General features: G+C 41.2%; 1 protein-coding gene across 3 annotated transcripts in view; it reads right to left on the reverse strand.

Moving 5' to 3' along the window:
• Positions 1–620: 620 nt before the first annotated feature.
• The window catches only part of COPG1 (coat protein complex I subunit gamma 1), a 139,718-nt gene continuing 112,657 nt past the window's right edge, over positions 621–27,681 (reverse strand). For all 3 annotated transcript variants that reach the window (XM_086939306.1, XM_086939307.1, XM_086939305.1), the window contains 10 exons: positions 25,393–25,468; positions 24,687–24,790; positions 23,712–23,837; positions 22,078–22,146; positions 19,796–19,938; positions 18,409–18,580; positions 16,641–16,738; positions 11,476–11,614; positions 8,629–8,727; positions 621–2,827 (listed from right to left, as the gene is read on the reverse strand). In XM_086939306.1, the coding sequence (XP_086795432.1) occupies positions 2,697–2,827; positions 8,629–8,727; positions 11,476–11,614; positions 16,641–16,738; positions 18,409–18,580; positions 19,796–19,938; positions 22,078–22,146; positions 23,712–23,837; positions 24,687–24,790; positions 25,393–25,468 (1,157 nt within the window). In that variant the 3' untranslated portion in view covers positions 621–2,696. The remainder of the gene's footprint in view (positions 2,828–8,628; positions 8,728–11,475; positions 11,615–16,640; positions 16,739–18,408; positions 18,581–19,795; positions 19,939–22,077; positions 22,147–23,711; positions 23,838–24,686; positions 24,791–25,392; positions 25,469–27,681) is intronic.

Below are 27,681 nucleotides of genomic sequence, written 5' to 3' on the forward strand. Positions count from 1 at the left end.
GCTTACGGAATGCAGACACAGTAAGTTTTGTTTATCGCTCTGGCTTCACCAATTTATATCTTTGGTAGAAGCCACTAGTCTATCCATTACATTTGATGCTGTGAATGCACAGGAACTGAAGTTACTAAAAAAGGCAAATAATTGGTGGAAAGTACAAATGCAGTAGAAAAAAAATCATGGCACTAAAAAGTGACATCATTAATCTATTCTGAAAGTGTTTTTAATAGAATAGCTGTATGTTTGTATAAAAAGTGGTTTATTATAAACATATGTTTTGTTTTAGAAAAACGAATTGCAAATAAAATGGCATTTTGTTAAAGGTAAAGGAGAGGGTTTAAGGCTAGGAACATAGTTATTAGTTAGGGTACGAATAGAGGTAGAGTGTAGCTAAAGATCAGGGTAAAGGCAAGATTTAAGATTAGGTTTAGGCTCAATTTAGGGGAGGAGTTGGGGTTGAAATAAAGAATGAAGGAAATGTTAGGGTCATAGTTAGGGCATTGGTTACATTTCTTTATGATTTTTCAACATTTATTTTCACATGCCTGCCACGTGTGCTGAAATCAAACATTTAATGAATAATAATTTAGGTTGACAAGAATAATTTAATATGGAATACTGGGTATTTTAAAAGATACACTATATTTATTGTATATACATTGATGACTGTGGAACGCAGCAATGACACCAAAACAAGAAAGAAATAAAACTCAGTAAAACCTGCATAACTGAGATATGCAGCGGACCTTTAAAGTATATTCAGGTTGGGACAAGGTAACTCCTATTACAAAAAAAACGTTCTCCTATTTTATGTGGCAGCCCATTACAAGGCAGCGATTACGTTAGACATCTAGTCTTTTCGTGATGCAGACTGATGTCAAAATAGGAAAAAGTGATTTTGTTAGGATTACCATTAGCATACCAAGACAACACAAAACCCCATGTGTGCTCACATCTGAGGGAGAAAATACATAATCTAGAATATTTTACCATTCTCTTACACTGTCAGGTTGTAAACAAACATGTATTGAGAAAATGTAATCATACGTTTTTGTGTGTTGCCCACTGTTTTATACAAATATTTCCCTCAATGATCTCCGTAAATGGTACGCCTGGTGGACACAGAAAAGAAACAATACGTAGCCCGAAGAAGCATCCGTGCCCCCCATATCCATCTTCCATCCTCACCCCTGCTTTTTAAGCCATATTTCGTTGGGTTTTTCATATGCATCATGCCAGTGTCCCTTTCCGCAAGTAGGGTGAATTAAATAAGCATGTCACAGAACTTTTCAACAAATAACATTTTTGTGTGTGCCACAGAAAGGAAATGCTAACAATTATTGTAAAGACAGAGGGGTACCATGCATGACTCCCTTTACAAGACACATGGATTCCATCTTTCAGTCAGACATTAACCCCCACACTACACCTTCTGAGGCTAAGCTAGAATGCCTGAACAGCCCTTCTTGTAGTTTTCTCTACTTTCATGTTTAACTAATAACATGTGTGACCAATAAAACGCTGAGGTACAGACCAACCATTCTTTGACGTTAGTCATTTTCTATGGCTAGATGCACTTTGCTGAGGATGTCCTATCACTCTGTTGAAAAACATCCAGGAGGCTATGACACTACCTGGCTGCAGCCCCTCTGTTCAGGAAGTGTTTCCTTGACATATTCAGAGCTTCAAGAGTTTTCTGGTTAATATAGAGTTATATTTATATTGAGAAAGTAAATGTGAATGTTCACCTTCCCTCAATAGCAGGGGTCTTCAAACTGGGGAGCGGGCCCCCCTGGGGGAGGCTTGAATGATCCCTCGGGGAGCCACGCTCTGGTCAAAAGAAGCATCCTGCTGACAGCAGTGCTTTGTTTTAAGCTGAAAACAAACGATCTGCAGTCAGCAACTAAATAATGGGACATTTTAAAAGGTTCAACATAACTAATGTTTAAATTAGTCTAGACATACTTAAACATTGCAAATTGAATAGAATAATTGTGAAAGATTCGAGGGGGCGCAATGATTTATTTTTTTATACTGGAAAGGCGCGGCATTAAAACATTTGAAGACCACTGCTCTATAGAATGTCCTTTCAGTAAAGGATGAGTTATTGTTTATAAAGAAATCAGCCAGATAGCTATTGTGGAAAGCATAACTCTGAAAGACTTGAATTTTACAAAACGTGAACCATCAATTAATATTATTTCGCTTTTATGAAGCTAAGCCAACATACTTTTCAATTTCTGTACAAGGAGCACATGTATAGGCCACTCATTCTATGAAGTTCTTGGTCGCCGGTAAGTGTCAGCAGAAACACTGGCACAGAACTACTAAGCAGAATGTTCAATAGTGTATCATGAAAAAATGTGATACATTTGTATGGTACATCGGATAGAATCATATAATGTTTTTAATATTATTACAGGGTTCATAGAAAGAACATTTATTATCTTTATTTTTTTTAAGGACTCTCAATTTCTGGATAAAGTGGATTTTTATGGGCATAAGAACACAAACAGTGATGAATTTCCCAGAATAAGCACTTTATCTTAAAAAATGTATGGTTTATAAAAGCCTTTCTAAGTCTGCTAAAAAAAAAAAGTTTGTGAATCTGATGTCTACAGTTTTTATATGTAGGATCAGATGTTGAAGTCTAGCATCCCTTTTTGTAGTGTCAATTTATAACGTCAAATATTGGCTATTTAGCCCACAGAGGACATGATGATGTCAACAGGAAGTTCTTCTGTACTTCGGGCAGTGACCTGCATTGTCACGGTATCTGTAAGGACCAATCGGGAACGAAGCAAAATGTCATGGCCTCCCCGGAACACACCTGTAACAGAAGGGTAGGAAACATTACTATTGTTTTTTTGCAAGTCTACTCCCGCTTAATGAAATAATACTAGTTCAGGATCTACGATGAAAAAAACAACTGCGGAAAACACAATATTTTACATAGTAGGAAAGAGAGGCAGTCGCTGAAAGACTGTAGAACATAATAATTATACTATTGAATTTGCATTTTTGCTCCGTTAGCATGCCAATTAGATTCAGTATTAAGACTGCAGGACCATTTATGAAGGCTAGCACAGGTGGAAAACGAAACGTATGACCTTTAGTCTCAGTTGAGTGTTAGTCGTTTAAACAAACATGCTCAGAATATATCCTGATGGCAAGAGAGGTTTTGTTTTGTTTTTTAGAGTTTTATATAGCGTGAACCAGACCCGAAAATATTAGGTATCAGACTGATTTACATATCACCAGTTTCATTACACAAGGACACATTCATTTCTTTTTGTTAGGCACAGGGAGATTAAGTGATTTGCCCAATATCACAGGATGATGATAGTATTTGCCGAGACTAGAACCAGATCGCTTTAGCCGTAAGGCTACAGTCTCTCCCCTAAATGTGATGGATTATGTGCTGTATGACTAAACACTTCTGGTGCCATTTAAGCTCTAGTATTTCAGTTTCATTATCCAACACCAGCTTGTTTAAAATTTTACAACAACAGGTCTATAACAAAAGTCAACTCATTTCATTTTTTTTTTTTTTAGAGCAGGGTAATTTGGAAACTCGTTATGGGTAAGGAAGGCTGGTGGTTCTTACTACTTTATGAACATATGCAAGTATGTACACAGGAGGTTAAACGTATTTTTGGAAACTGCAATGAGGGATACATTGAGTAACTCTGTATAGGGTAACACACAATAATTCTTACTCTTGACTGAAGTCATAGTAAGCAACACATTTCTTCATAAATGCTACTTTTTTCAGCTTTTCAATTAAAAAACTAAATAAATATCTATTTGTTAAGAAATACAATGATGTTTAAAAATAACAACGACAAGTATTTCTGCTTTGGGTATTTGTTGACAATATTGGACCTAAATGCCAATAAACTAAGTAATCATGTATTTTGTGCCTCAGTTTGTTGTGGTTCCCTGTATTGGGCCCAGTTGTCCCATACCTTACCATGCTTTGGGGGCATCTCCTAGTCTTGTAAACCCGCTTCTCAAGTGAGCAGCAATTCACCATGCAGGCCCTCCATCCGCTAATCATCAAGGTTCTACCACTCCCCATTTCTAAGCAATGTCTCTTTCACATGTGATCAGTCCAAACGTTATATTGTTTCCCCATATGTATAGCTTTCATTGTCTACTATGTTAAACAATGCCATTTTAAAGGGTTACGTTTAGGGAACGACCCAGGATTGTCTGCATGGGGTCTTAGACTGCCTGCCAAAAGTTGATATAGATAATTTAAATTGAATCAGCTAATATCGAGTTAATAGGGCTGCCTACTTTAACGCAATTAACAAAAAGGCCCAATCTTCTTACTCGAGCGGTCCGAAGTCTTTCTTCGATTCCTCACTAAGTATGTGAAGTGTGTCCAGAGTATTAATTAAGGATGTGTATAATGTTGATATTCAGTTACATTTGGACAAAGGAGACATAGTAATTTTAGCTTCTAATGGATTACATTCGGAGATATCTAGATTATGTATGGTTGGATTGCGTGTCTAAGTTGTAGATACTTGAAAAAAATTGGGAGTTCTATAGTCCAAAGTTTGTCTTCCTATCTTCAAAGGAGGTCATGATACTGGAAGAGAGTATGTGTCAAAGATGTGATATGCCCAGGCAGATCTATTCCGTGAATTCCTGAAGTTTGTTGATCTGTGGGAGATGGTTATCCATCCAGAGGGAAGTCTCTCCTGTATGTTTTCTGTCCCATTTGATTGATCTGAGGGCTGTATTCCATATCGCAATGACAGTACAGGAAGCTGGGGGTAGGTCACTCAGTAGGTTACCACCCATATAAGTAGTGTAGTGGAGACTTACCCTTCAGAACCCATAAGTGGCCATATATCCAATGACTGATTATAGCACGTGGGCCGCCTTTCAGTTGGAACAGGGGTCCTGCATTTGTAGTCCCCAGTCACAAGTGGACTCGCAGCATTTGGTGAATGACACACTGGGTGACTCATTCCATTCTAGTAGGCGGAGGATCAGCAATTGCATTTTCTCTTTTCGTATATGTTCTAGGAGTTTCATTATCCACAATGTGGAGATGGGGGGGGGGGGGGGGGACTGTATTCTAGAGGCTAAACTACTATCTTGGTAGCTTATGACCATGGATCTATTCTCAGGATCAGCACTTGACTGAAAACTGTGATGTTCTGAGAAAATCACTGTATCTCCCTGTGCCTAAAATTGTTACTATATGAAATGTAATGTTATAAATATGTGAAACAATGTAACTGTTCAATTAAAAAAAGTGTATGTGTCGTCAATATAGAACACTCTGATGCTCCAAAGTCAGGGTTTTGACCGAGACATACATAAGTACAAACAGTGGAGACAGCAGAAACATTATATTTAAACTAAAAAAGTCCTCCCATCCCCAGAGCACAGCATTATAACTCACGTAAAAGCCACCGCAGATACACTACTCTTAAATTGCACTTCTACCCATTTTGAAACCTTTGAGTATCCTGCATCCCACAGAAAACTCGAACAGCCTGGATGGTTAATGTCCTCCAGGAACCACAAGCAAGTTACATCAACATTAAGGAGACAACCTTAGTACAGCACCTAATACATAGTTGAATTCTCCCCTCCGCCTAACCTTACATGGAGAGCCACCAGAATTACGGTCATAAGCATCTCCGAAAGTCTACCAAGACTATCATCAGCTGCCAGTGATACCCACATACCAAACACTAACAAAATCTTCATCTTTACAAAAACCATGATTAGAATTCCCCTCGACAATTTTCCTCCCACGAACATTCAATGACACAGTGATAGACTGCATATTAACAACCATATGGGATAGTGATAATGTCAAATGAAAGCAAAAGGTTTTAAATCTATTCGCAAAACACCTTGATGCTGTCACAGGGATACACAGACATGTTCTACGATCCATGGGCACACAAGTGCCGCATAATCCACCAACAGTTATGCCTAAATATGGGACCCATGCTTGCAGCTCTATAAAACTTGCAGCGAACTTGGCTGATGAGGGCCAACAAGAAAGAAACTGGCCGGCATATGACTACTTGTAATACTCTTCTGAAGGGACATGACCTGGCAGTTCTGTTCCTAGTGTAGCACGAGCAAGGTTGATTTGCATAGGATCGGTCCCTCCTTTTAGTGGCACAGGTAGTAAGAAACTAACAGACTGGAATGTGGTCAACAGTAATCAAGGACGTTTTTCTGCATCAGAAGACTATAAACAAAGCACTCTGTCCGGCAAGATCAGCTTTGACAAGCGTAAATGAATTCTCCCGCTCCAGATGGCCGACTGACACATTACTAGTCAGCATTCTGCTAAATAGCATCTTTTTTTCTTCTCTTTTCTGGAAGTTTTATATAGCGAGAACTTGACCCGAAATCAGGTCTCAGAGCGGTTTACATGAGCACCAGTTGCATTCCACAAGCATCAGTAATCAAATGCCCAAATGTGCCCACTCAGCATCTAGTGGAGTCTTAGAAGACCTTCAATCCAATGCATCATTGGGTGCAGGCGAGTGGAGGGCTTGACAGACTCTCACGGTTTTCTCTGCTCCTTTGTAAAGGATTACTAATATTCTCATTTGGGCTCTCATTACTCTCCGGAAGCTCATAAAAACATCTTTTCTACTGACGCTTCACTTCATTGCAACAACCACATTTCGGCTGTTTTAAAAATTTAAGCGCTTTGCATGTAGAGAATAATTCAGCTTCACATTGTTATATAGCACAAAACTGTACATGCATCTAATATGAATGTAAGATACACCTTCATTGTTGTCCACTAGAGTCCTAATTGCATGTTTCCAGCTCCCCTCACTGGTTTCAGTAATTCCGTCTTAACTAGATCTTGCACACAAATATTCTATGCAGAGCACTCTAATGAGTTAGGACACTAGTGGACAAAAATGAAGGTGCTTCTTACATTCATGTGAGGTTTATTGACAGTTTCAAGAACTGTAAGATAAAACATTTTATTCAGAAATAAATGATTTTTTGGTCAAGGTCCAAATCTGGGATTGGATCTGGGTGGAACCCCGCTCTCCAAGATGGGGTATTAGACATTAAGATACGTGTCAAATGTCTATTATCTACAATGGGTGCAAGAAACAAGTTACAATATTGATATAAAAAGGATCACAATTCACAGAAAGACAAAGAGAGGATGTGTTTTGATATTATTGTACTCAAATATGTGGCTTTTAGGATGCTCTTTAGGAATCTGGAAGTCCCAGACACATCATAGATACGAAGAGACAAAACTCCTATGTTTCATTGGGTCACCCTCACTATTGAAAGTTGAATAAAAAGGATGAGCTTTAAAATGAGGCTGTTTAGATAGAGCAAAACTGTATAATTCAGTTCCAGCCTTTAAATTTACAATATCTAGCCAGAGTATTCACTTCTCCGGAGACTGCTTTACTCTAACAGCAGCAGTGAAACTATGCATACATTAAAGTGTTATTAACCATTCTAGAGGGAAGATCTCAAAACAGCTAATGTTAATGGGAGAAACTTAGAAATCTAGGATGAAACGTGAACAACATTATGCAATGCTGCAAAGAAAACTAAGTATTTCAGCTCCAGAATGTATTGGTTCTGGCGTGAATACAAAGTCATTTGTAAGGGTCATATGGCTATGTAATGTAATGTAATTTTCTGGATCTTGTACCGATCTCATTATCTCTAAGCAAATTAGGGGGTGAATGGACCAGGGCTTATGGGCAAAGTCTGATTGGCTTAGGAAAGTATGAATTCATTACCACGGCTCTTGAGATTGGCTGGTTGAGAACAGGGACTGCTGGCATTCTGGACAAAAAGGGTGCTGCTCCTGTGCTCCTGCACCAGGGAAGTGTTTTGGTATAAGGTAAAGAAGAGAGCATAGGTAAGCCCTCTCCCTCTAGCCCTTATTTCCAGATGCATAATCAGCAGATAGAACAACGTATCTATATTAATGGAAGAGCAAAGGAGTGGCTGAAATAAAAAGAATTGATTTTCAGGCAGGGAAGTAGCACCACAAGAGACTTGCATAATGACCCTAGACCGTACACCAGAGTCAGGACATAACAAGATGCTAAACTTTCTTTGGCGTGGGAGCAGTAGAGAGTGTAAGATGCAAGATAACAGTTGATCACTCTGTACCCCTGGCCAAATCCATTAATTCTTCAGTCTTAAAGAAGTCTACATATTCTCTAATGGGACAAAGAGAAACACAAACACAATAAAGATGGATATGGGTGCTGGAAACAAGTACAGCAGGATAAAGACATAAACAGTGACAGAGAGATAGAGAGACATTAGCAATCGGACAGAGAAAATTAAACACTGGTGAAGAGAGACTCACACATCACTCCTGAGACAAGCAACGCCTACTATGGTGTGCTAGAAGGTCACAAGGTCCAATGCATCCCTATGGGTGTCTCTTGCAGGAAATTTGCACAGTCAGCACTGCACTAACTCCACAGCTGTTTGCAGTGAGAGGCTATGTAAACAGTAGATGTTGCTCTACATATTAAGTGTTTTACCTGCAGAGATGACTCTAGGGGAGATTTAGTGGACCCTAGAAACAACCAAAATTCAATTTTTCAAGAAGAACTATAAATATATATGGCTTACCTGCTAAATACAAAGTGTGAGCATTTTTATTTTCTGGCACTTTATCGGATCTCTCACATGGCTGCATTCCCAGAAACTTCACAATGTTACTAACGGCCTCTAATTGGATATATAAAACAAATTACAATTACATTTGTACTATCGGAGTAGCTGTAAACCAAATTCATGAACACCAATACCATGTCCATATGTAAATACAAAATGGTGGGCGTTGCACACCTAGATATTGTTTCTATTTACAGGGAAAATGAACAAGTTACTCACCGTCGGTAAAGCTACTTCTGGTGGATACTGTATTGAACTGTGGATCCACAGAAATAGGCAAGCTAGAAACTGACATCGGTGCTAGGGGGTAATGTGGAAAAGTTGCTCCATCCGGTCACTTCGAGAGTGGTACAGAGCCAGGTCGGAGCTGCATGGCACCACCGAGGGGCACATAGGTGCATTGCTGAGAAAGTTTCTGTATCTAGTGAGTTGCCTGGTGAGTATTTGAAGATGAGGAGTCTAAGGTTGGAAGTATCCATGCTAATAATGTACTGTAATGGTCTCTTTTCTTTATTGCTGCTTCAGATTTTTTTTTTAATTGGACATCCCATACATGTTTTGTCGGAGTGTATTTACTCAAGACATGCAAATGCAGAGGTAGCTCTTAAAATGAGCCTTGCTGAAGGTATTGATTGTGTAACGTGTAGATTAAAAACATTGCTTAAGATGGATTCAAGTGCCAACGCTTGGATGGGTAGTGTGGAATCTCAAAAGGTTAACAAGAATTCTTTACTTTGCTTGTATGTGAGGAATTTGGTCACCAAAACAAATGGCATAAATGACTACATATATTGTTGAGAATAAGAAAATGTTATTTCCTTCTGATGATAGTGTCAAAGTGGTGGTGCCGGTAACCGATAGAGTAGACTGAAGGAGGAGAGTGGGCGTGCAAAGCCATTGAGTTCCGAAATTTCACTACAATCCATTGAGTTAGAAGGCACATTTAAATGCACTGATTTTACTTAACATTGTTCATGAAAGCAAATTTGGAGCACCAACATAGATCAGCTTCAAGAAAGGATTCTTTAAGTCAATAGGGTAGCCTATGTTATCTTCAGGGGACAATTTTAAAATGTATACTGAACAAAATATATTCATCTTAGTGACTTCTGACAAACTGATTAGTTTTGAAACACTTGCACTGTATTGCTTTCTCCATGCCTAAGCAAATCTGCCTTATTATGGCTCCCTCAAAGCTTTTGGCCGACGCCCGGCAGTCCAAGCACAACTTTAAGTCGTGGTCGCACTCGAGACTCCCTAAGCACACTAGTTGTGGGTCGGTAACCGACACGGTCCGGTGACAGGCGCCACAAGGCTAAAACCCTACCTTCCTAGAGGACATTAGACACACAAGTAAATATATTAGACAATATGGCAAAAAAAGTCTGCCAAAAGAGACCGAGGGGTATATCTTCACCGGATCAGTGCCAACTGGTGCAAAAACAACGGACATCCGAGCACCTGGCAGCACCTGCATAGGTGATCGCAACGTCACGATCTTGCACCAATGATGTTAACATCAACACGTGGAATCGAACAAGGCCATCCGACGGCGCACAGGGCACTGTTCATGCAAACGTTTCTGGATCCAGTCTGACACCAGGGAAGTTCAAAGGTAAGGAATCTGCAGCTAGAAGTCTCTATCAGATTTGAGTATTTAGGGGACCTCCCCTGATACCAGGACCTCAGATTTCAATAGACCAAAAGAAGGAATGTACAAACAAGAGTGGAGTCACAAGAACCAAGGAGCAAAGAATGACTTGGCGCCAACCCTGCCAGCCTGTCTCCTATGCCTAACAATCGTGGAAGAAGCAGAGTCGTCCTGCCACAGTGTAGACTCCAAGAAACAGGTGGGCTGCCAGTGCTTCACTAATTGCCTAAAAATCTCTCTTGGAGTAGAGGAGCTACTCTCCTGCAGCCATAGACACCAAAGAAGCAATACCCAGTACACTGACCTGCCGCCTACGGGGTCTACAGCGGCAGCAGCCACCCAGGATGAGGTACATACAAAATTATGTATTATTTTTAGAAATTGGTGTCGGATTTGAGGGTCTGTCTCACTTACTGCCTATGTGTGTCTGTGATATGCCTAACATCTCACCCTCACTACCACAAGAGCATTTGGGGTGTCAATTATATCTCTGTAATTACTTTGGGGGTTGCCAGGGCTCTGTAACACAGTGTACCTCTGTTTGGCCACTATACAAAGAGCCAGCTTTCTACACAGTGCACAAATAAACTGCCACAATTTCCTGATCTGCGTGAATACTGCATAATTGATTGTGTCGTCTATATTCCCTAAGGAAACCTACACACACATTTGGTTTTGTCGCACTTAAATAATTCAGGGCAATATTTCTTAGGTTAGCGTTCCTGGATTTATGTTTCTCAATACGGGCGATAACTCAAAATATTGAATGACTGCGTTTAAAAATAAAAAATGAATAATAAAAAAAAATAATAATAATAATACCACCACATTATTTATAATAGCTACAGGCTATAAAGAGATACTGCTCCAGCCCTTTAAAAGCCCTGGATGTGCCAGGGTAAACACTGCTTTGTATGGATGCAGAGACCCCCAAAGAAACGCGTGTGCCTGACGAATCCAAGGCCAATTTTCCAGAAGAACGTTCTAGCACAGTGGTGTGCTAACACACTAGCAGTGACAGGGCTAATGCTATATAACACAATAGGTGAAATCATGCATTTCTTTCAAGCATTTGCAACTCATGGACAATTTCAGAGAACTGACACCTACTTAATTTCTGATCACCAAAATGATGGTGAATAGTCATTTACCTTCAAGAGTTTTGATGGAAGACAATGTGAATGTCTCTTCTTTTTCATATTCATCTCCAATCTCATCCCATGCTGCTCCAAAGTTTGGCTTCAAGACTTTCTGGATGTGGTCTACAACAGTCACCTCTACGTCTTCCAGCTGAAGGTAGTTCAACACAATTAATTGAAATATCAGACATATCAAAACAACATCACTTTCGCACTCTAAAGATGTTTCCACTTGTAGCCTTCAACACAAAATTACAATGTGTATCCCTAGATAGTCTATCTCATAACTCAGAAGACCTTTACGTTTTAAACCTACAATAACATAGGTTATTCAGAGCAAGTAACTCCAAGATCCACTATTACATTGGCATATGGTGCCTTCAACCCAGGAAGAAGCATTGAAGTGCTTTTCTGGACGACCAATACATTACTCATGGAGACCCAGTATATGTTATCTATATATGGAGGCTGATAAGTGTGCAGACATATTAAACCCATAGTTAGGAATATTCTCATTGGTGCTACTAGTCAAACCTATTTATCACTCTATGACATTCAATGAATTGCTATGTTTACCCTTGGCTTAATGAATACATAAAACAGATAAACAATAAGAATACGCAAGTTAATGCTTCTAAACCACTGTATCACATTTTAGCTCATCGTATATCTCACGTTTTAGTCTGCATTACAGAAGGGGTCATCGCCATGCAAATGATTCCAACCCTGTGACAAAAGTAGCAATATGTGTTGTACTGCCGGAATAAATTCACTTTAAATTAGACAAACACATCCAGCTGTGTTTTACTGGACCTCTTCAGGCATGTAGGCACAGCTTCAATTGCCTAAAGAGAATAGCTACTGGGCTCTGGTTTCAGGCAGGGGGAAAAGAGGGGTCTCCAGGACGCACCAGAATACAATATTTTCTGGGTGTTCTAGAGGTGTGCACCAAGGACTGAACCAGCTTTGACTTTATTTTCAATATATTTATTAATGGACAGCACAGATCACATTGGACATCAAAGAATAATATAATAAATGAAAACATAAGGTAGAACCTTTTGTCAGCTTCGACACCCATCAACAGCGAAGAACAAATTCTTTCACATCAATGAGCACTGTTCATCACGTTTTATGCAGACAATGACCAGTTTCCCTCATCCATAGGTTTAGATGCTATATTCACAGTAGACATTAAAGATAATGGTTCTCAGTATAAAAAATAAATGGATGCTCGATTGTACAGAACATTTTATTAAAAGTTCTTTCTTTTTAACCTGTCGCTACACAAAATAACTTGACAATGTCTTCACTCAAACCCTTTTCTTTCCTAACTTTCTGCTGATCTGAGCTGCGCTCTGGACAGGTCAGTGAAACCACTTGAAATAAAGTCATACCAAGTTAGGGACATTTCCTCATGCCTGGGGCCCATTCCCTCTGTTGAGTCAATTCTTTTGGTGAAATGCCTCCTGATGCAGTGTGCGGGAGGGCTGAGCGGTTGGCAGTTTATACAAAATTGGTTGGAGGCTTTGGACTGGGCCTGCACGTATATGCAGGGGGTCGGCGCCTTGGGTAGCTTCATTGAAGCAAAACACACTGGCATCAGTTTCACACCCAGGGTGATGGCTGCCCACAAATCGGATCACCTTTTTTAAAACACCAGCAGCCCCACCAGCCATCATCGCAGCTTCGGGGCGCCTCCATTTCTTTTTTTTACAACTGTTTTTTATTTACATTTGTTTGGGAATTGCAGTAAGCCCACTACAAGGCACATTCAATATACATACATCACAATTCGACCTGTCAAGTAAGGAGTACAGTCTATAGCACTCTAACTCTGGCAGTCCACCAGGCACACTGAGGGACAATCATATATTTAAACACTGACAGTTCCGGGGCACAACAACAATACTGAGATATCTCTTGTCCGATGCCTGGCATATGGGGGTGCCTCAGATTTCAGGTTCCAGTCGATAGAATTCTGTCCACCTCCCCATGACATTGCCAAATTTGTTGGGATAGCCTCTACCTGCATATTCCACTTTTTCAGCCCCCATATATACATACATTACTGCAAACCATTTCTCCAATGTCAGCAGCGTAGGGGACATCCACGGTTGTGCAATGTCCCACTAGGCCATGCAAGTAAAATGGTAATATTCTCCAGTAAGGCCTATGTCTCCAGAGACATCCAATAACAAATTATGGATTGTGAGGGATTTCACTTTCTAAAACATCACTCAGCTCCTTTAATATTTTACACCAATAAGTTTGAATCCAGGGCATGACCAGATTATGCATTCTTGAATCTCAGACAGGAGGGTGCCTGGGATTTCCTGATTTTGTGCTGTCTTCTGGCCCTGTCTAGATACACTGTGCAATACCTAAAATTGGATGACGGAATCCAACTATGTTGGTTTTTTCCAGTGTACCAGGGTAGCTTCCCAGTCTATATCTACTAGGCTCCCACTTCTTGTCCCCACCGCTGTCGCAAGTTTTTAAGCTTGCCAGTGATAGTGTATATAATTGTCCTATACATAGAGGAGTCTGCCTCTTTACGTAGTGGGCCCTTCAAGACATTGCTTTCAAGTGGCGCACAGCCATGTTGGGCCGCTGCATGTAGGGCATGTTTGAGCTGGAGGTACTTATATTATTGTGTGTGTAAGAGCTTATGCTCCAACTGTGATTCTTGAGAGGGCTTCATGGTCCCACCCTCTATGATGTCTCCCACTCTGGAAATGCTGCTCAGGTCCTCGCGGGCGCATCTCTTTAGTTTGACGCCTCTTTCAATGTTGTTCCCTCCCATACGGTCGTCCAGCGTGATTTTGGCCCTTCACCCACTAGGAGTCATTGCTCTATCCCATGCTGCCAGGGGAGCTTGGGCAGGGGCGAGGATATTATTTTTACATGTGACTCCTCCACTTTTGGCTCACTGGGAAATCAATTGATAAATAAAAATGAGCAGGATAATTTGTTGATGAGAAGGACCACAATCTGGAGTGTTTTCTGTTGTGCTGTATGCCCCACTGATATCCGAAGTGCCCCTCTAATCTCATACTCCTTTGTTCTTGCATCATCATGAGCTTGAGAACCAATACATGGAACTCTGCTTTCCATTTGTGGCTCTCTTCAGAGTGTACAATGTTTTCTGCTGCTTTATATTCATCAGGAGAGTTTTTTTTAATGTCAAAGACTTGTTCATTCCTTAGTATGCTTTTGTTTGGCACAAAAACAGCTTCTGTTAAGATGACAATGTTGCCAACAAAGTAGTTTCCCGAAAGGTTCACCCGTACCAAGTTCTCTCAGACATTCTCTTGCTACAGAATGTCTCCTCCGCAAAAGTTATGAGTATAACACAAGTAGGGCTCCCGGTTTTATAGTATTAATTTTTGGGCCATTTCCGTCTGTATTTATCCATATTTATTTTTGGGGCATTTTATCTGTATTTATCCACATTTATTTTTGCAGCAATCAAAAGGCAGCGCTGCAGCTAGTATTTTTCCACATGTAAATGTACAATGTACACCGTTTCCCTTTCATTTCTCTTTAATATGGGTGATGTGTGAAAAGCTACAGACCTCACCTATGAAAGATGGGCAGGAGTCACAGTGATTATTTGCAGTAAAATAAATAAGCTGCTGCTGTTGTGCACTCAGGTGGATTGTTCTTGCAGCCACATGTTGCTGCAGATTTAAATAGCACGAACTCAGCACGGTGGTATTTGAGCGCTTTACCTTTCCGCACACATTTCATATTAGTGCACATTCATTTTTGCCAGTCACGGGGAGATTACGTGACAGTACACAGTACACAAGAGCAACCCGGCCACAAACACATAAAGATTCCATCCCCAACCACGATTGGCTCAGGGGCACGGCAGCAGGTCAAGAAATACCCTTATTAGAAGGAATCTCCAGCAAATCACAAGCCGTGCAGCCAGCGGCGCAACTAGAGCCAAATTTAGTGGGGGGCTAAGAAAACATTTCGGGGGGTGGGGGGCTGAGAAAACATTTCAGGGTGGGGGGGGGGGGGGGGTTATGGGGGGGAGCTGACTCTCCCAGCAATAGTTAGATTGGAGATACAGAGGCTCTAGAAGTGGTGACAAAACAACAAACCCTCATTAACAAGTTAGAGGTCTTTTAAAGACCTGTGAAGTACTCGGGTGTGGCTGTGCCCGGGAAGCTGATTCAGCTCAGGCAACCACACAAGAGGGGGAGCCTGTCTGCAGCTGAGGGACGTGGCAAGTCACCTCGGCTGGAGCACGGCAGCACGCACAATTTACTAGTATTTAACCGCATCTACATATTAATACAGACAAAGGAAAAATAGTTTTCCGTCTGTATTAATGTGTAAATATCCGTTTAAACGGAAAACCGGGAGCCCTAAACATAAGAAAAAGCACAGAAAGGGCAAGAGGAAAACGACCTCTGGCTTTTTATTAATGGTGCGCATGTACATTGGGGTTATGCATCAGGACTGCTAGCTCGGACCTCTATTAAGGCCAACAGCACACAACCATGGTGGGAAAAAGGGGAAAGCAGCTGGATCTCTTGATAATGGTTAGAACACTGGAAAGCTCAGGCAGCAGCCATGGATCAACAATCCTATACCTCTGCTGCTCCACTGTTTTCAGTGATGTCCCAACGTTTAAATGCTACTTCATTAGATGCACTGATCAAGACTACACTTTGAATGGCTACAACAGATCACTCAGGATTGATAAATTACCAGGGCTATGCTATGGAATAGCAAGGAAGCATCTTTCGGTGATCGGCTGAATCCTTTGATAGACAATTCTGAATAAAGTAATGACCAGTTTTGTTTGTTCAGCGGCCAAACAGCTGAGTGAGAAAAGTGTTTAAATAAATGTTACTAGAATTGGGAAAACTCAAAGATTGCCTGTGGTTTTAGAAAGGCTTAATTTGGCAAACAACATTCTTTTAGGATTCTCCTATGGTATTTATGTTTACATTAGGTGTTCACTACTTTGTATATAATGTGCTATTTTGTTCAACTGTCTGCGACTCCTTGGATTCATAAACTAACTTCTGACTATTGTGGTTTGGGAAGACGGCAATGCTTTTGATATTTTGTTGCTTAAAACAGCATAAAGAAAAAACAGAGGGCATACAAAACATGCCACAGCTGTGACAATTGTGAGAAGAATAAATACTTACCACATACTCATCCTCATAGCCTTCTTCTTCAGCCTCGCCAGTATTTGGATCACAGTCCTTCACAGTGAACTTCATCATACAGCTGAACGTACAGGCCACTGAGGGAAGCATGGAAAGAAGAACAGGTCCAATAAGCAGGGTATTCTTAATTTGAACTAAACTGCAATTAGGTACTTTAATCTTATACAAACAAAAACACAAAGTCCTTTTCAACAAATTAAGCAAAGTTCTGAATCCTGCGCTTCTCGTAGGCTGACACTGTTGCTATCCTTATACAAAACACAACAAATGTAAATAGTTGCTTAGGACACCTTATATTAGAAGATAAAGTAGATGGGAATATTTAAGAGTCAGTTTTCCTCCTTGTTTCTCATCACTTGTCTTTCTGCAAGCTAGCAGATGGCAAAGAGCACTGTACCTAAAATGTCTATCCAAATTAGAGGCATCCCAGCCTTTTCCCTCATGCAGCTTAACCTCTGTGCCTTTAAAGTTATTCTCACCTGCAGTTAAATGGATTTGATACCAATGGCCGCAGAGGACATTGAAATTTCATTCCTCTTCATGCTTGCACAGGTTCCAACGTGCATTGTAATTGGCTTCCTGTTATCCCTCAGCCGCAGCAGTGCACATTCCAGCCATAAAGCTGTTACACCAGCAAGTCACCTATGAGCGTCTCCCATGGTAACTGTAGGGAGCTTGGTTCGTGTTGCAGTACACCCCCCCTCCCCCCCACACACACACAGGCACACACGCACACACTTTTTGCCTTGTGTTTGATCCAACTTTGACTGAAGTGTTCTGGGTTCCTGCTAACCAGGTCCCCAGTACCAGTGTCCTTTCCCTAAAAATGTTCAACTGTTTCCCCCAATCGGTAATACCTTTAACACACTTTGCAAGTCCTCTGTAAATAGTACCACTGGTATCTAGGTCCTGAGGTACTAAAGAGGTTCCCTAAGGGCAGCGGCAGAAATTCTGCCACCCTACGGGACCCCTCATCAAGCACATGCAAGGCTGCCATCGCAGGCTGCGTGTCTTGGTGCAGACAATTGTGAAAACTGAACATGTCACACATCCCTGTGTGCCCTGGCCCCTAACACTGCATGTGATATTTGTAAGTTACCCCTGCAGCATGCCTGGGGAGGCGTAACAAGGAATAATATCTCTAGTTCTCCTCGTTTCGTTCCTCTTTCTGCAGAATACAGCACACATAGAAAGGGGAATATGCCTCCAAGGATTGGTTTTGTGCAAGAAGGTGCCCCTTCCTGCACCAAAAAAATCCTGCATGTAACACAGGCACCCTTACACCATTATGCAAGGGTGCCAGAGTTGGTGCCAGGCTGCCAAAAAAGCTCCAATGCAAGGGAAAGGACAGGATTGCTCCATATGGAATTATGTATGGCACATTCCTGCCCATTCCCTGTCATGCAGTCGAAAGCTATTAAACGCGCCCGTATGTTTTTCCCTTTCAATTCCAATAGTTTTTGAAATGTTGGTACCTGTGGGTATCTGCAGTATTTGGGCCCGCAGCCGAATGGTACTCATGGAATCCTACCTAACCCAGATGTTTCTTGAAACAATACACCAGGGGCAATCCAGGTTGGTGTAGCATGTGTAGATCTCTGTATTATTATTCACAGTTTTTATGCAGTGCCTCAATTGTAGCTGAGAACATCACCAACAAAGATTGCTGCTAGAATTGCAAACCCACAACAATCATGCATTACAGAAACAAAAGGGTATCTATTTTCACACAGTTTCCGCTGCTTACCTGCTGCTGGATCTTCTTCAGGCAAGGAGACCAATGTGTAGCATGTGCCAGTGTGATTATATGACAGATTTTTTGCAGGTACGCAGCACACAACCTCATAACCTTCTGTGGGTTCCATCTGAACTGTGACGTTCTCCAAAATTTGATCGTTTAAGGTGTTGGTGCAATCAAACTACAGAGGGAAGGAAGCAGACAAACAATGATTTTAACCAATCCAATATAATTTCCTCATGTGAAACAAAGGCTTGCATTCATGATTGGCGCATGGCAGTTGGCTTTTAAAAGGTGGTTATCTGCAATTTAACATAAGCCTTGCTACTCTTCTCTCAAACGTTTTAATCCATAGAATGACTGGTTCGGCACTCAGCAGAAATGATTACATCTGCTGAGTGTTTTCAAAGCTTTAAAGGCCAAGAGAACCCAATGACAAGAACAGTGGTAGCATGTGCCTGGACACTAGACTGGTGTCTTGTGGTAAGTTCAACATGCAACAGACAGAGAACTTTTGCTGCATTAAGCAAAGTGATTGGGGATTGATTTCCATTACTTTCCTTATAGTGCCAACTGATCTTACAAAAATGCATATCACTAACAGAGGTCTAAGCAGAAAAATATCATAAATGTGTTTTGCATTCAACTCATATCGCAAATATATTTTCTAAATCTTCTATGCATTTTTGTACATGAAAATGTATTTACTAGGTTGCTAGTTTGAAAGCTGAAATGCCAGCTATAGTAACTTTTTTTAAGTGTTGACTTGAGTGTCCGTTCTATAGCTGTGCAGTTGGACAGAAAAATGCTTCTAAGCACAGTAATTCGTTCAATGCAGCAGAGATTTAGCCTGAGTGAAACCACAATTTCACTGACTGCAGTTGCTCTTGTAAAGACAGAAAATTACATCTTTATTGCTGCCGAAACTGAAATATGCCATTTTGTAAAAAGTGTGCCTTGAAGGGTGAGTTTGGTTCTCCCTCAATATATCTATGGCCTGAGGCCTGCTCTAAAGAGCTCTGCCATACCACAGATTGTGCCAAGCATTTTAAAACCAAGAAGGTAGCAAGACACTCATCTTCACTTCAATTCAAAAACCTTGCAGATGACAATTTCTTAAGAGCAAGACAACATTTGGTAGGATGTGTATGAACAAATAACTATTTTAATATAGGCCATTTATACTTAGATGATAGTTCAGAGAACCTTAGCCCATCTCGTTGGTACTTATACCAAATCCTGCACGATGAAAGTCAGCACAGGTTGGATTTAAAGGTGTGATCTCCAGTTTAAAAACAAATCTCGGCTTTGTGCATGGATACGGGCCTCAACACAGCCCCTGGTTCTCCTGGCATACAGTCCAAGCTAATGTTTACAGATGAAATCCCACCCTCACCTGAAACACCATGTGGTTCGTAAACATGTGCTTCGTGCAGCGGACAACATATTCTGTCTCGGATTCTGTGAGGGCAACAGGTTCTGGGGACGACTTGAACAAAAGACCAAGGTCCTTAAATTCTGGAACAGCAGAGAGTTGTTCTGAAATGAAACCAGACAGATAGCAGTACAGTTAGTAATATAAAAATACACCAGAGATGGGGGCGCGATTAAGAATACCCTATGATCAGTGTCAATTGCAGCCCTGTTTTCAAAATTTAGTCAGTAAGAGCCACATCAGAAGGAAGATAAATGACTAAGAAATAGAAACAAAATCTAATGGCATACAAGACATGCCAGGCGGTATAGCCCATCTACGAAGGGCTATAAGGCTATTAGAACATTCTGTCCTCTAGTGGCAGAATGTTCTAACAAAACAAACAGAGCCTTTAGGGAGCGCGAGGGGATTGGAATCCCCTCAGGTTCCCTGAAGCCTTTGTTCACAGCCAGAGCTGTGAACAAAGAGACATTGGAATGTTGGAGCTCCAGGCTTATACCCGCCAATATAAGCGCAGAGCACTCCGTTGTTTTCAATGGAGCTCCCAACATTCCAATGTTCTAATGCAATTTAAAATGCCTGATCGGAGATCCTCCACAAATCATGATTTTGTTTCCATTCTACAAAGAAGTATATTGTCCACTGAACCAATGTAATACATGCACTTTGTTCTGGTGAAACAAATGAATCATTAATTCGGCAAAATATCTGCAAACAGTATACGTGCAACCCATTAGGTCCACTTCAACCAGGATTCGATAAAATAATTGACACATATGGACATTTACCAGTGACAAAAATTCTCAAAAAGAACAGTTACTTAATCTGTCTCTTGAGGAGCACCATCAACAAATAAACTGTTCTTTAACTTATTTTTACACTAGTATCTTATTTTATATGCATTTTAACTTTCTAGAGCAGAGGTTATTAACCTTTTCACTTCTGTAGACCTTCTCCCACTTAATTACTGGACACTGGTGACCCTCTCTCACAAACAACTGGAATCCAGGACCCCCCCCTGAGTCATTACTGGAAGTTGGGGACCCTGGCCCAAGCATTTAAAAATTATGTGAACCACAAAACAATGCACAACAAATGAAGAAACAAGCATTTACCAAACAAGTTAACACATGATGAAATATTTCCTATACAATTCACAAATATAAAGAAAATGTAAATATTTATGGAAAGGTTGGACCTCTTCTAAATTCAATTGAGGCTATCCATCGTCCATACTATATTTTGTTTGATACACTTCCACTGCTCCCATTAATCAATTGGAGAATACCATCTTAATTTTAGCCTCCGCTTTTGAATTCGTTCACATTTACAGAACGTTTTAAAATTTTCAATTTTACATTTTGCTTCTTCATTTATACACAATTAATCTGTTAATAATATTTTATTCTTAAACAGCTGTGGACCCCCTGAGTAGGCTTCGTGGACCCACAGGGGACCCCGGACCACAGGTTTAATACGACTATTCCAGAGGATGCAAGTCTGAACTATCAATTCAGCTAACAGCTGAACCAACAAATTACTTTGGTAAGGCAGCACACCAATTGTTTCAAAAGGCCTGAAGTCTGACTGTTTTATTGCAGAGTCACACAGTAATGCAAGACTTTATAAGTTTTCTGATGATGCATACATTTACCTCAGGCCTGCGGGAAACAATGAGCAAGCAGAAACAGGTAAACTCTGTTTACTCATACATAAAATAATGGATGAATGTGAACATAATGTCTTTATGTGTTTAACACAGTTTTATCTGTATGTTTGTTGTCAATATTAAGAAAAGGCATAGCTACAGACACATTTTATGGGGCACGATAGAATGGAAACTAAGCAGTTTTGATCTTCTCCCTACTGATGGACACTCATGTTAAGAAGCTGGTGTCATCAGGGTTCTTTACTTTAATGAAGCTTCACAGACTGCAGCCTTAATAATCTGTTATCATATTACTGCTGTCAGGAGAATTACAAGGTACATTGCGCCATCACCATACTGTACCAAACACATGCTGCATTACACCATACATGTAGCCTGCTAAGCAGTCTGTAGTAGTTTCCCCCAAAACTTAAAAAAAAACATACTAAAAATGTACTTAAGAGCAATTTATAGTTTAATTTATACAATTGTAACACTAATCCGAAAGAAGTGTTTATGCCATCATTAACAATGGTAAAATTAACATGGCATGGAAAAAATACAAGAAAGGGATCCTATTAAACAATCCGCTTACCTTGAAATATTTCTTGGCGGCTTGCTACCACTTTCTCTGGCTGCCTTACTGTTGCCGCAGGAACATTTTCTGTAGAAGAAGGAAAACAATACAGCATGTATAAAATAAAAACGTGTGGTAGAGCCCACTATAAATGGACTACAGTTTTCTGTAAAACATAAGATGTACTGGAATTTATATGAAAGCAACCAGGGAATAAGGCATTATCAGAAGACCCAAGAGAATCTGAGGTTCACACTGAGGTGAAGGCATGGGACAACCCTTCATTGTAGAGATGGATGCCTCAGATAAGGCAGTCAGAGCGGTCCTGGTTCAACTCAATGACAAGAGCAGACAGTGTCAGTGGTATTTATTAGTCTTAGACTTCGACCCAGGAATAGCCCTGGAATGCCATTGAGAAGGACCAAGGGCCCGGAGGAGGATCAAGCCTTACTTTAGCACAAAGTCAAAGGTCCAAAGAGATCACCACTAGCCAATCAAGTGGCTGACTATGATGTCAGTCGCAATTGTGAACACCTTTTCATTGAAATCTTTTTCAGGCAATCTACACAATTTATACAAAACGAATATTGCCTCTCTTTAATTTTAGTAGAGATAAGGTGTCAAAGTCGACGTTTTGGTCTAATTTTGGCTCTTGTCCACTAGACCATCTTCAGGACGTGGGGAATGTTGATTAAAAAGACCCTATTGATTAAGTGGAGATCATCCATCCAGTTTTGAAAATTTGTATATGTCGAAAGGAGGGACCAGTTATTTACGGTCACTTGATTAGAGAATCAGCAATGCTCTTTACGATCTCTCGGTATAGTAACCAGCAACAAATCTGTTTGTTGATATTCAGGGGATTTTCTCACCAGCCGCACACATAACAGTCAGCGATGTATCGAACCGCTTACATACCACTGTGAAGGATTTTTACAGTTTATGCTAAAACTACTTCTGGTTACATTGTGTTGTGATAAAACATAGGAACACCCAGAGGATTCCTATTGGTGAGGATCTTAGGGGTTATGTTGGACTTGCGAGGCTCCCCCAGACCCACCAAAAGAGGAAACGTTTTATTTAATCAGTCACTGTCCATTGAACAGACAGCTGCTGCTTTAAAAATGTTTCCCATTTGGAATGTATCAGGGTAAGAAGGCAGTGGTCATACGGACCCCAGACAATCGAATCAGATTCACAAAGGGGGCCATGTTTCACTGGGCCATCCCCCCTTTCCAAATCAGTTACCACCCCAACGTAAGAGGTGGTAACCTTTCAATGGTGTGAACCACAATTCAGGTTCCAAACCAAGTATACATTCCTTTGTGACTCGTAAAGAGGAGGACAAGGCCTCTTTCATGTCCAGTTCCTGTTTGTGATTTGGAAAGGGTTGCAAAATCCCTTTTATGGGCCAGAAAGAGTTTTCCGATTTGTATAAGAGTGTTTGAACATTGTGAAAAGGTGTTTTACAGTCGCAAAACAAGAGTCACAGGTTTTGAAACTGCAAAAAACGTAAGTACATGAGGCCCACAGTTCTAAATCCCAGTTTGTGTAAAACCCATATGTTTTAGAGATGCAGCTGTGTTACATTTATTACCATCTCATTGTGCAGCTTAAATGTGTTGTGCCTCTTCATGACATGTGTTACATACCTGCTCTGTGTTCCGTCACTGGAGCTGTAGCTAATGGGACAGATTTGAGGTCAAAAGGCTTCTCAGAGGGATCCAGGGTGTACTGCTGCAGTGCCCTCTCCAGGCCGGGGATCGAAATTGTCAAACCTAAGGAAGTAAAATAATTCATCTGTATCTTGAAGACATGGTATTACAAAAAATGTTGCTTCAATTTAACACATCTGATACAAAGATTATGTTCACCCCCTGCTCAAAGAAATTTCAGAGATGCAGAATAGGTAATGAATCTAGGAAGGCAGTCTTCTAAATCATGTCTTCAAATGTCTTAACCATGTGCATATAAGAATGCAGACCTTTGTCATCCGAATGCATACTGGAAACGAAAATCACGGCTGGCAAATCTTTCAACTTCTGGCGGAAACTGAAGGTATTATTTAAAGTCTGGCAGATAGAATACACCGTCAATACGTGAGGGATATCTTGACCACAGTATATCAAGAGCCATAGCCTATAATTCACTTGTTATACAGATGGCACAACATCCACATTTGCAAGTGATGCCAAACTCAAAATAAGGCCCAAAATAGAGAGCTGGATCCACTGGCTGAATTTCCTACTCAATCCCAATTCTGTAAAAGAGGAAATTGAGGCAGTGGATTATATTCTGTATTTAGAGTTTCCTTCAGAAAGTGGAAGATTTTCAGTTAACTACAAACTATAAATGAGGCCCACAGTATAAGAAAATGGAAATAATCTTTTGGAAAACCAGATATTTTGGGCCAGACACTGTATGTAGCATTATGCATTGAAAACTAAGTGATCTAGCAATGTAATGTAAATCCAATTGTTTAGTATTTGCATTTATAGGCACTCACTTGGGCACATACCAGCATACATACAATCATGTTAAGAATTACCTGACAGAAAAACACATCCTTTTGTTACTTTTTACTTTGGATAAGCAGCATCTAAAAACTATAAAGTGTAAGATGTTACCATTCAGGATGTAACCAGCATTTAGGACCTTCTGCTTCTGCTCCAAGACGCTTAAGTAGAAAGTTGCACGGTCTCGGACTTCGTTGTCATCATCCATCACACACCTAGAAGCAAAGGTCAAACATCAGCATTCAGTATCATCACAATGTTTATTGACCATGTAATTGCATTAACATGCCCAGCACCCTCAACAGATAAAATATCTATGGTGTCAACACGCTGTAAGAGGAACCTTAACTCAGTGCTGGTGAGGTGCAGTGTTTTTTGCATCCCCTAAAAACAAACACGATTCCTCCTACTAGTTCGCACAGAATTAGGTAGAGGTTCGTTCACAGGCTACGAGGTTATGCTTACTTATTTTACCCCATTGCCGTTATGCCCGGCACTAATGATTCTTTGAACTGGGATTGCCTTTTGAATGACAGCTAATCAACATCTGTAATGAGTCTCTCTATGCTATGATATCTAATCCATGCATATTGGCAAAGTAGAGGTGTGGCGTAATCTGAAAAAATATTGAGCCAACGTGAATTCAAACTATGGAAAATCTGTGGCACATGCTTAAATAGGAAATGTAACACGCATCCTTTCATAACTATGTCACACACATCACAGACTATCACAAACTCAAATGTCTGCAGTTACAAATGCTATGTGGACATATACACTGTCTTGGGTTCTAATGTAACACTTTCATAGCACTCACCGCCTCAACAACACCAGGACGCTGGGTAACATGTCCTCGTTTTGTGCTCCAAACTTCGCCAGTGCACTCACAGCACCTAAACGGACCAACAAATCCAAGATCAGGTTAAAAGTGCACGGATGCATTTCATTGATTTCAGAATTGCACAATCTAAAAAATATATACATTTTGCCAAGAAATAAAAGAACACTATGAGCTCCATCATCTAGAAGACAGGCTTGATTATGTTCCAAAGACAACTATATACCTTCTCAAATAACGTCACTTTCAATCTGCATTCTATCTGTATGAGAACTCACATGGTCAAAAGTAGTCATACACTTTAAAATAATGAATAAAAGCTCTGACCAATTCCAGTGGAATATCCTAAAACACGTATAAACTTAGACACAGAATAAACTATCACACTTTTACTGAGCACAGATGTATGCTCACAAAAAAAGTGATTGAGTAGGTCTGAAGGATTACAGTGAGAAGTGACACCATGGTGTAGGAACAAAGGAATGTTCATTCAAGGTATTTCTGATAAGCTTAATATTTTGCCCATGCATGGGTTGTAGGAAGCTGGCTCTTTACAACATGTACCTCTTTTTGGCCCACTATATAAGGAGTCCAGGCAAACTCCAAAGGAAATAAAGAGGCACAAATGACACCCCAAATGCTTTCTTTTGTGGTAGTGTGGGTGAGCAGTTGGAAACAACAGAGCATGTACTGAACGCACACAGCATTAAGTGAGACACACACTCAAACAATTCCTATGGGGAAAAACATGCACTGAATTCCGGCACTTGACAGTGACTTACAGGACTGTTCTCTGGGATTTAGGGTGAGTATGAGGAAAGGTCCACCTCGGGAGGCTCTGGGGCGTCCAGGTGCAGAGGTGTGTTATGGCGTCAGATGTCCCATTCACTTCAATAGGGAACTGTCCGGTCAAACAGAGTCTGCAAGCTGGGACTGGGGGATACGTCTGGGGGAATCCACCTGGGGGTCCAACCCCTGAGATGCTCGGGCACATCGGGACACTATTTGTCTAGTTTTCCTCAGGCTTGGGGCTCAGGTGCAGTGGTGTCTTTAGGCATTGGGTTCTGTGCAGGAGTCACTTGCGGTTGGAGGGGGCCTGCAGGATGAAACTGGAAGTCCAGTCTTGGCAAACCCAAAGGTGGGTAATTTGAGGCATAGGGTGGCAGCAGTCGAAGGCTCACTTCTTTGTCTTAGTTCTGCAGTAAAGGAGCAAGTAGGACACTGGTCCACTCTCGGTGTGGGTCTCACTGTCCCTGAAGTTCCTAGATGTGCAGTTCGGTCTTGCTAAGTTTTGGTGTCTGGGCTGGACACATCAAGCCTTTGCTGCTGCAAGGGGTCCAGTACCCTGGGTATTGGTGTTGTGTGGTTCCAGACTCCCCAAACTTGGAGGGAGGACGGGTACCTCTGTAGAAGCACAGGTACCTCTTCCTGGGTGGCTGCTACGTTGGTGCACTCGGTGAGTGACAGGTCAGTGAACCAGGTCTTGCTTCTTTAGTGCCTGCAGCTGCAGGGGAGTAGTTTCTCTACTCCAAGGGAGTTTTTTGGGCAATTGGCGAAGCGCTGGCAGCCCTTTTTAAGTTTCTTGGAGACTGCGCAGCTGCAGGATGAGTCGGTTGCTCCTCGAGGGTCGGGTGCAGCAGGCAAGGTTGGCTACACGTCAGTCATGCTCCTCGGGTCCGCTGTCTTCTTTGTCCACTTTTTTTGTTTCAATATTTGAAGTGCTGGTATCTGAGAGTCCTCTAAATAGTCGATTATGGGGTGTTAAGGGGAGTGAGGGGTAGTAGCCAAAGGGCTACTTACCCCTGGGGTCACTACACCCCCTAGATGACCGTTCCCTATGGAGAGCGGGCATCACCCTGCCCCAGAATTACTACTTCCACCACACACAAGATGGTGACATTTCTAAATATGTGTTCACTTCAGGCTGTGCACCCTAGAGGTGTAGAACTGGCAGGGCAACACGCTTTCTGCACAACTAATGTTCCTGCCTATCTTGGGGCCAGATGGCCCAGGGCAGGGGACGGCATTCCCCCTGTCTAGGGAAGCCTTGGGTCGCATACCAATGGTGGCAGAGGCCTTTGAAACCTAGGATTTGCCAGTCTTCCTGGGGGAGGAAGTGGTAACTCCTCCCTCAAGAGCAGGCATGGTTTCTGTCCACTGAGAACAGTGCGCTCACCTACTAGGGTGGTCAGAAACTCTGCTGTGATGGCAGGTTGGACTGGACCAGTCAGCCAGCACACTAGAAGGCGAGTAGGGTTCAGGGAGTAC

This window comes from Lissotriton vulgaris, chromosome 9, assembly GCF_964263255.1.
Source record: "Lissotriton vulgaris chromosome 9, aLisVul1.2, whole genome shotgun sequence".
In the NCBI taxonomy this organism is placed as follows: Eukaryota; Metazoa; Chordata; class Amphibia; order Caudata; family Salamandridae; genus Lissotriton; species Lissotriton vulgaris.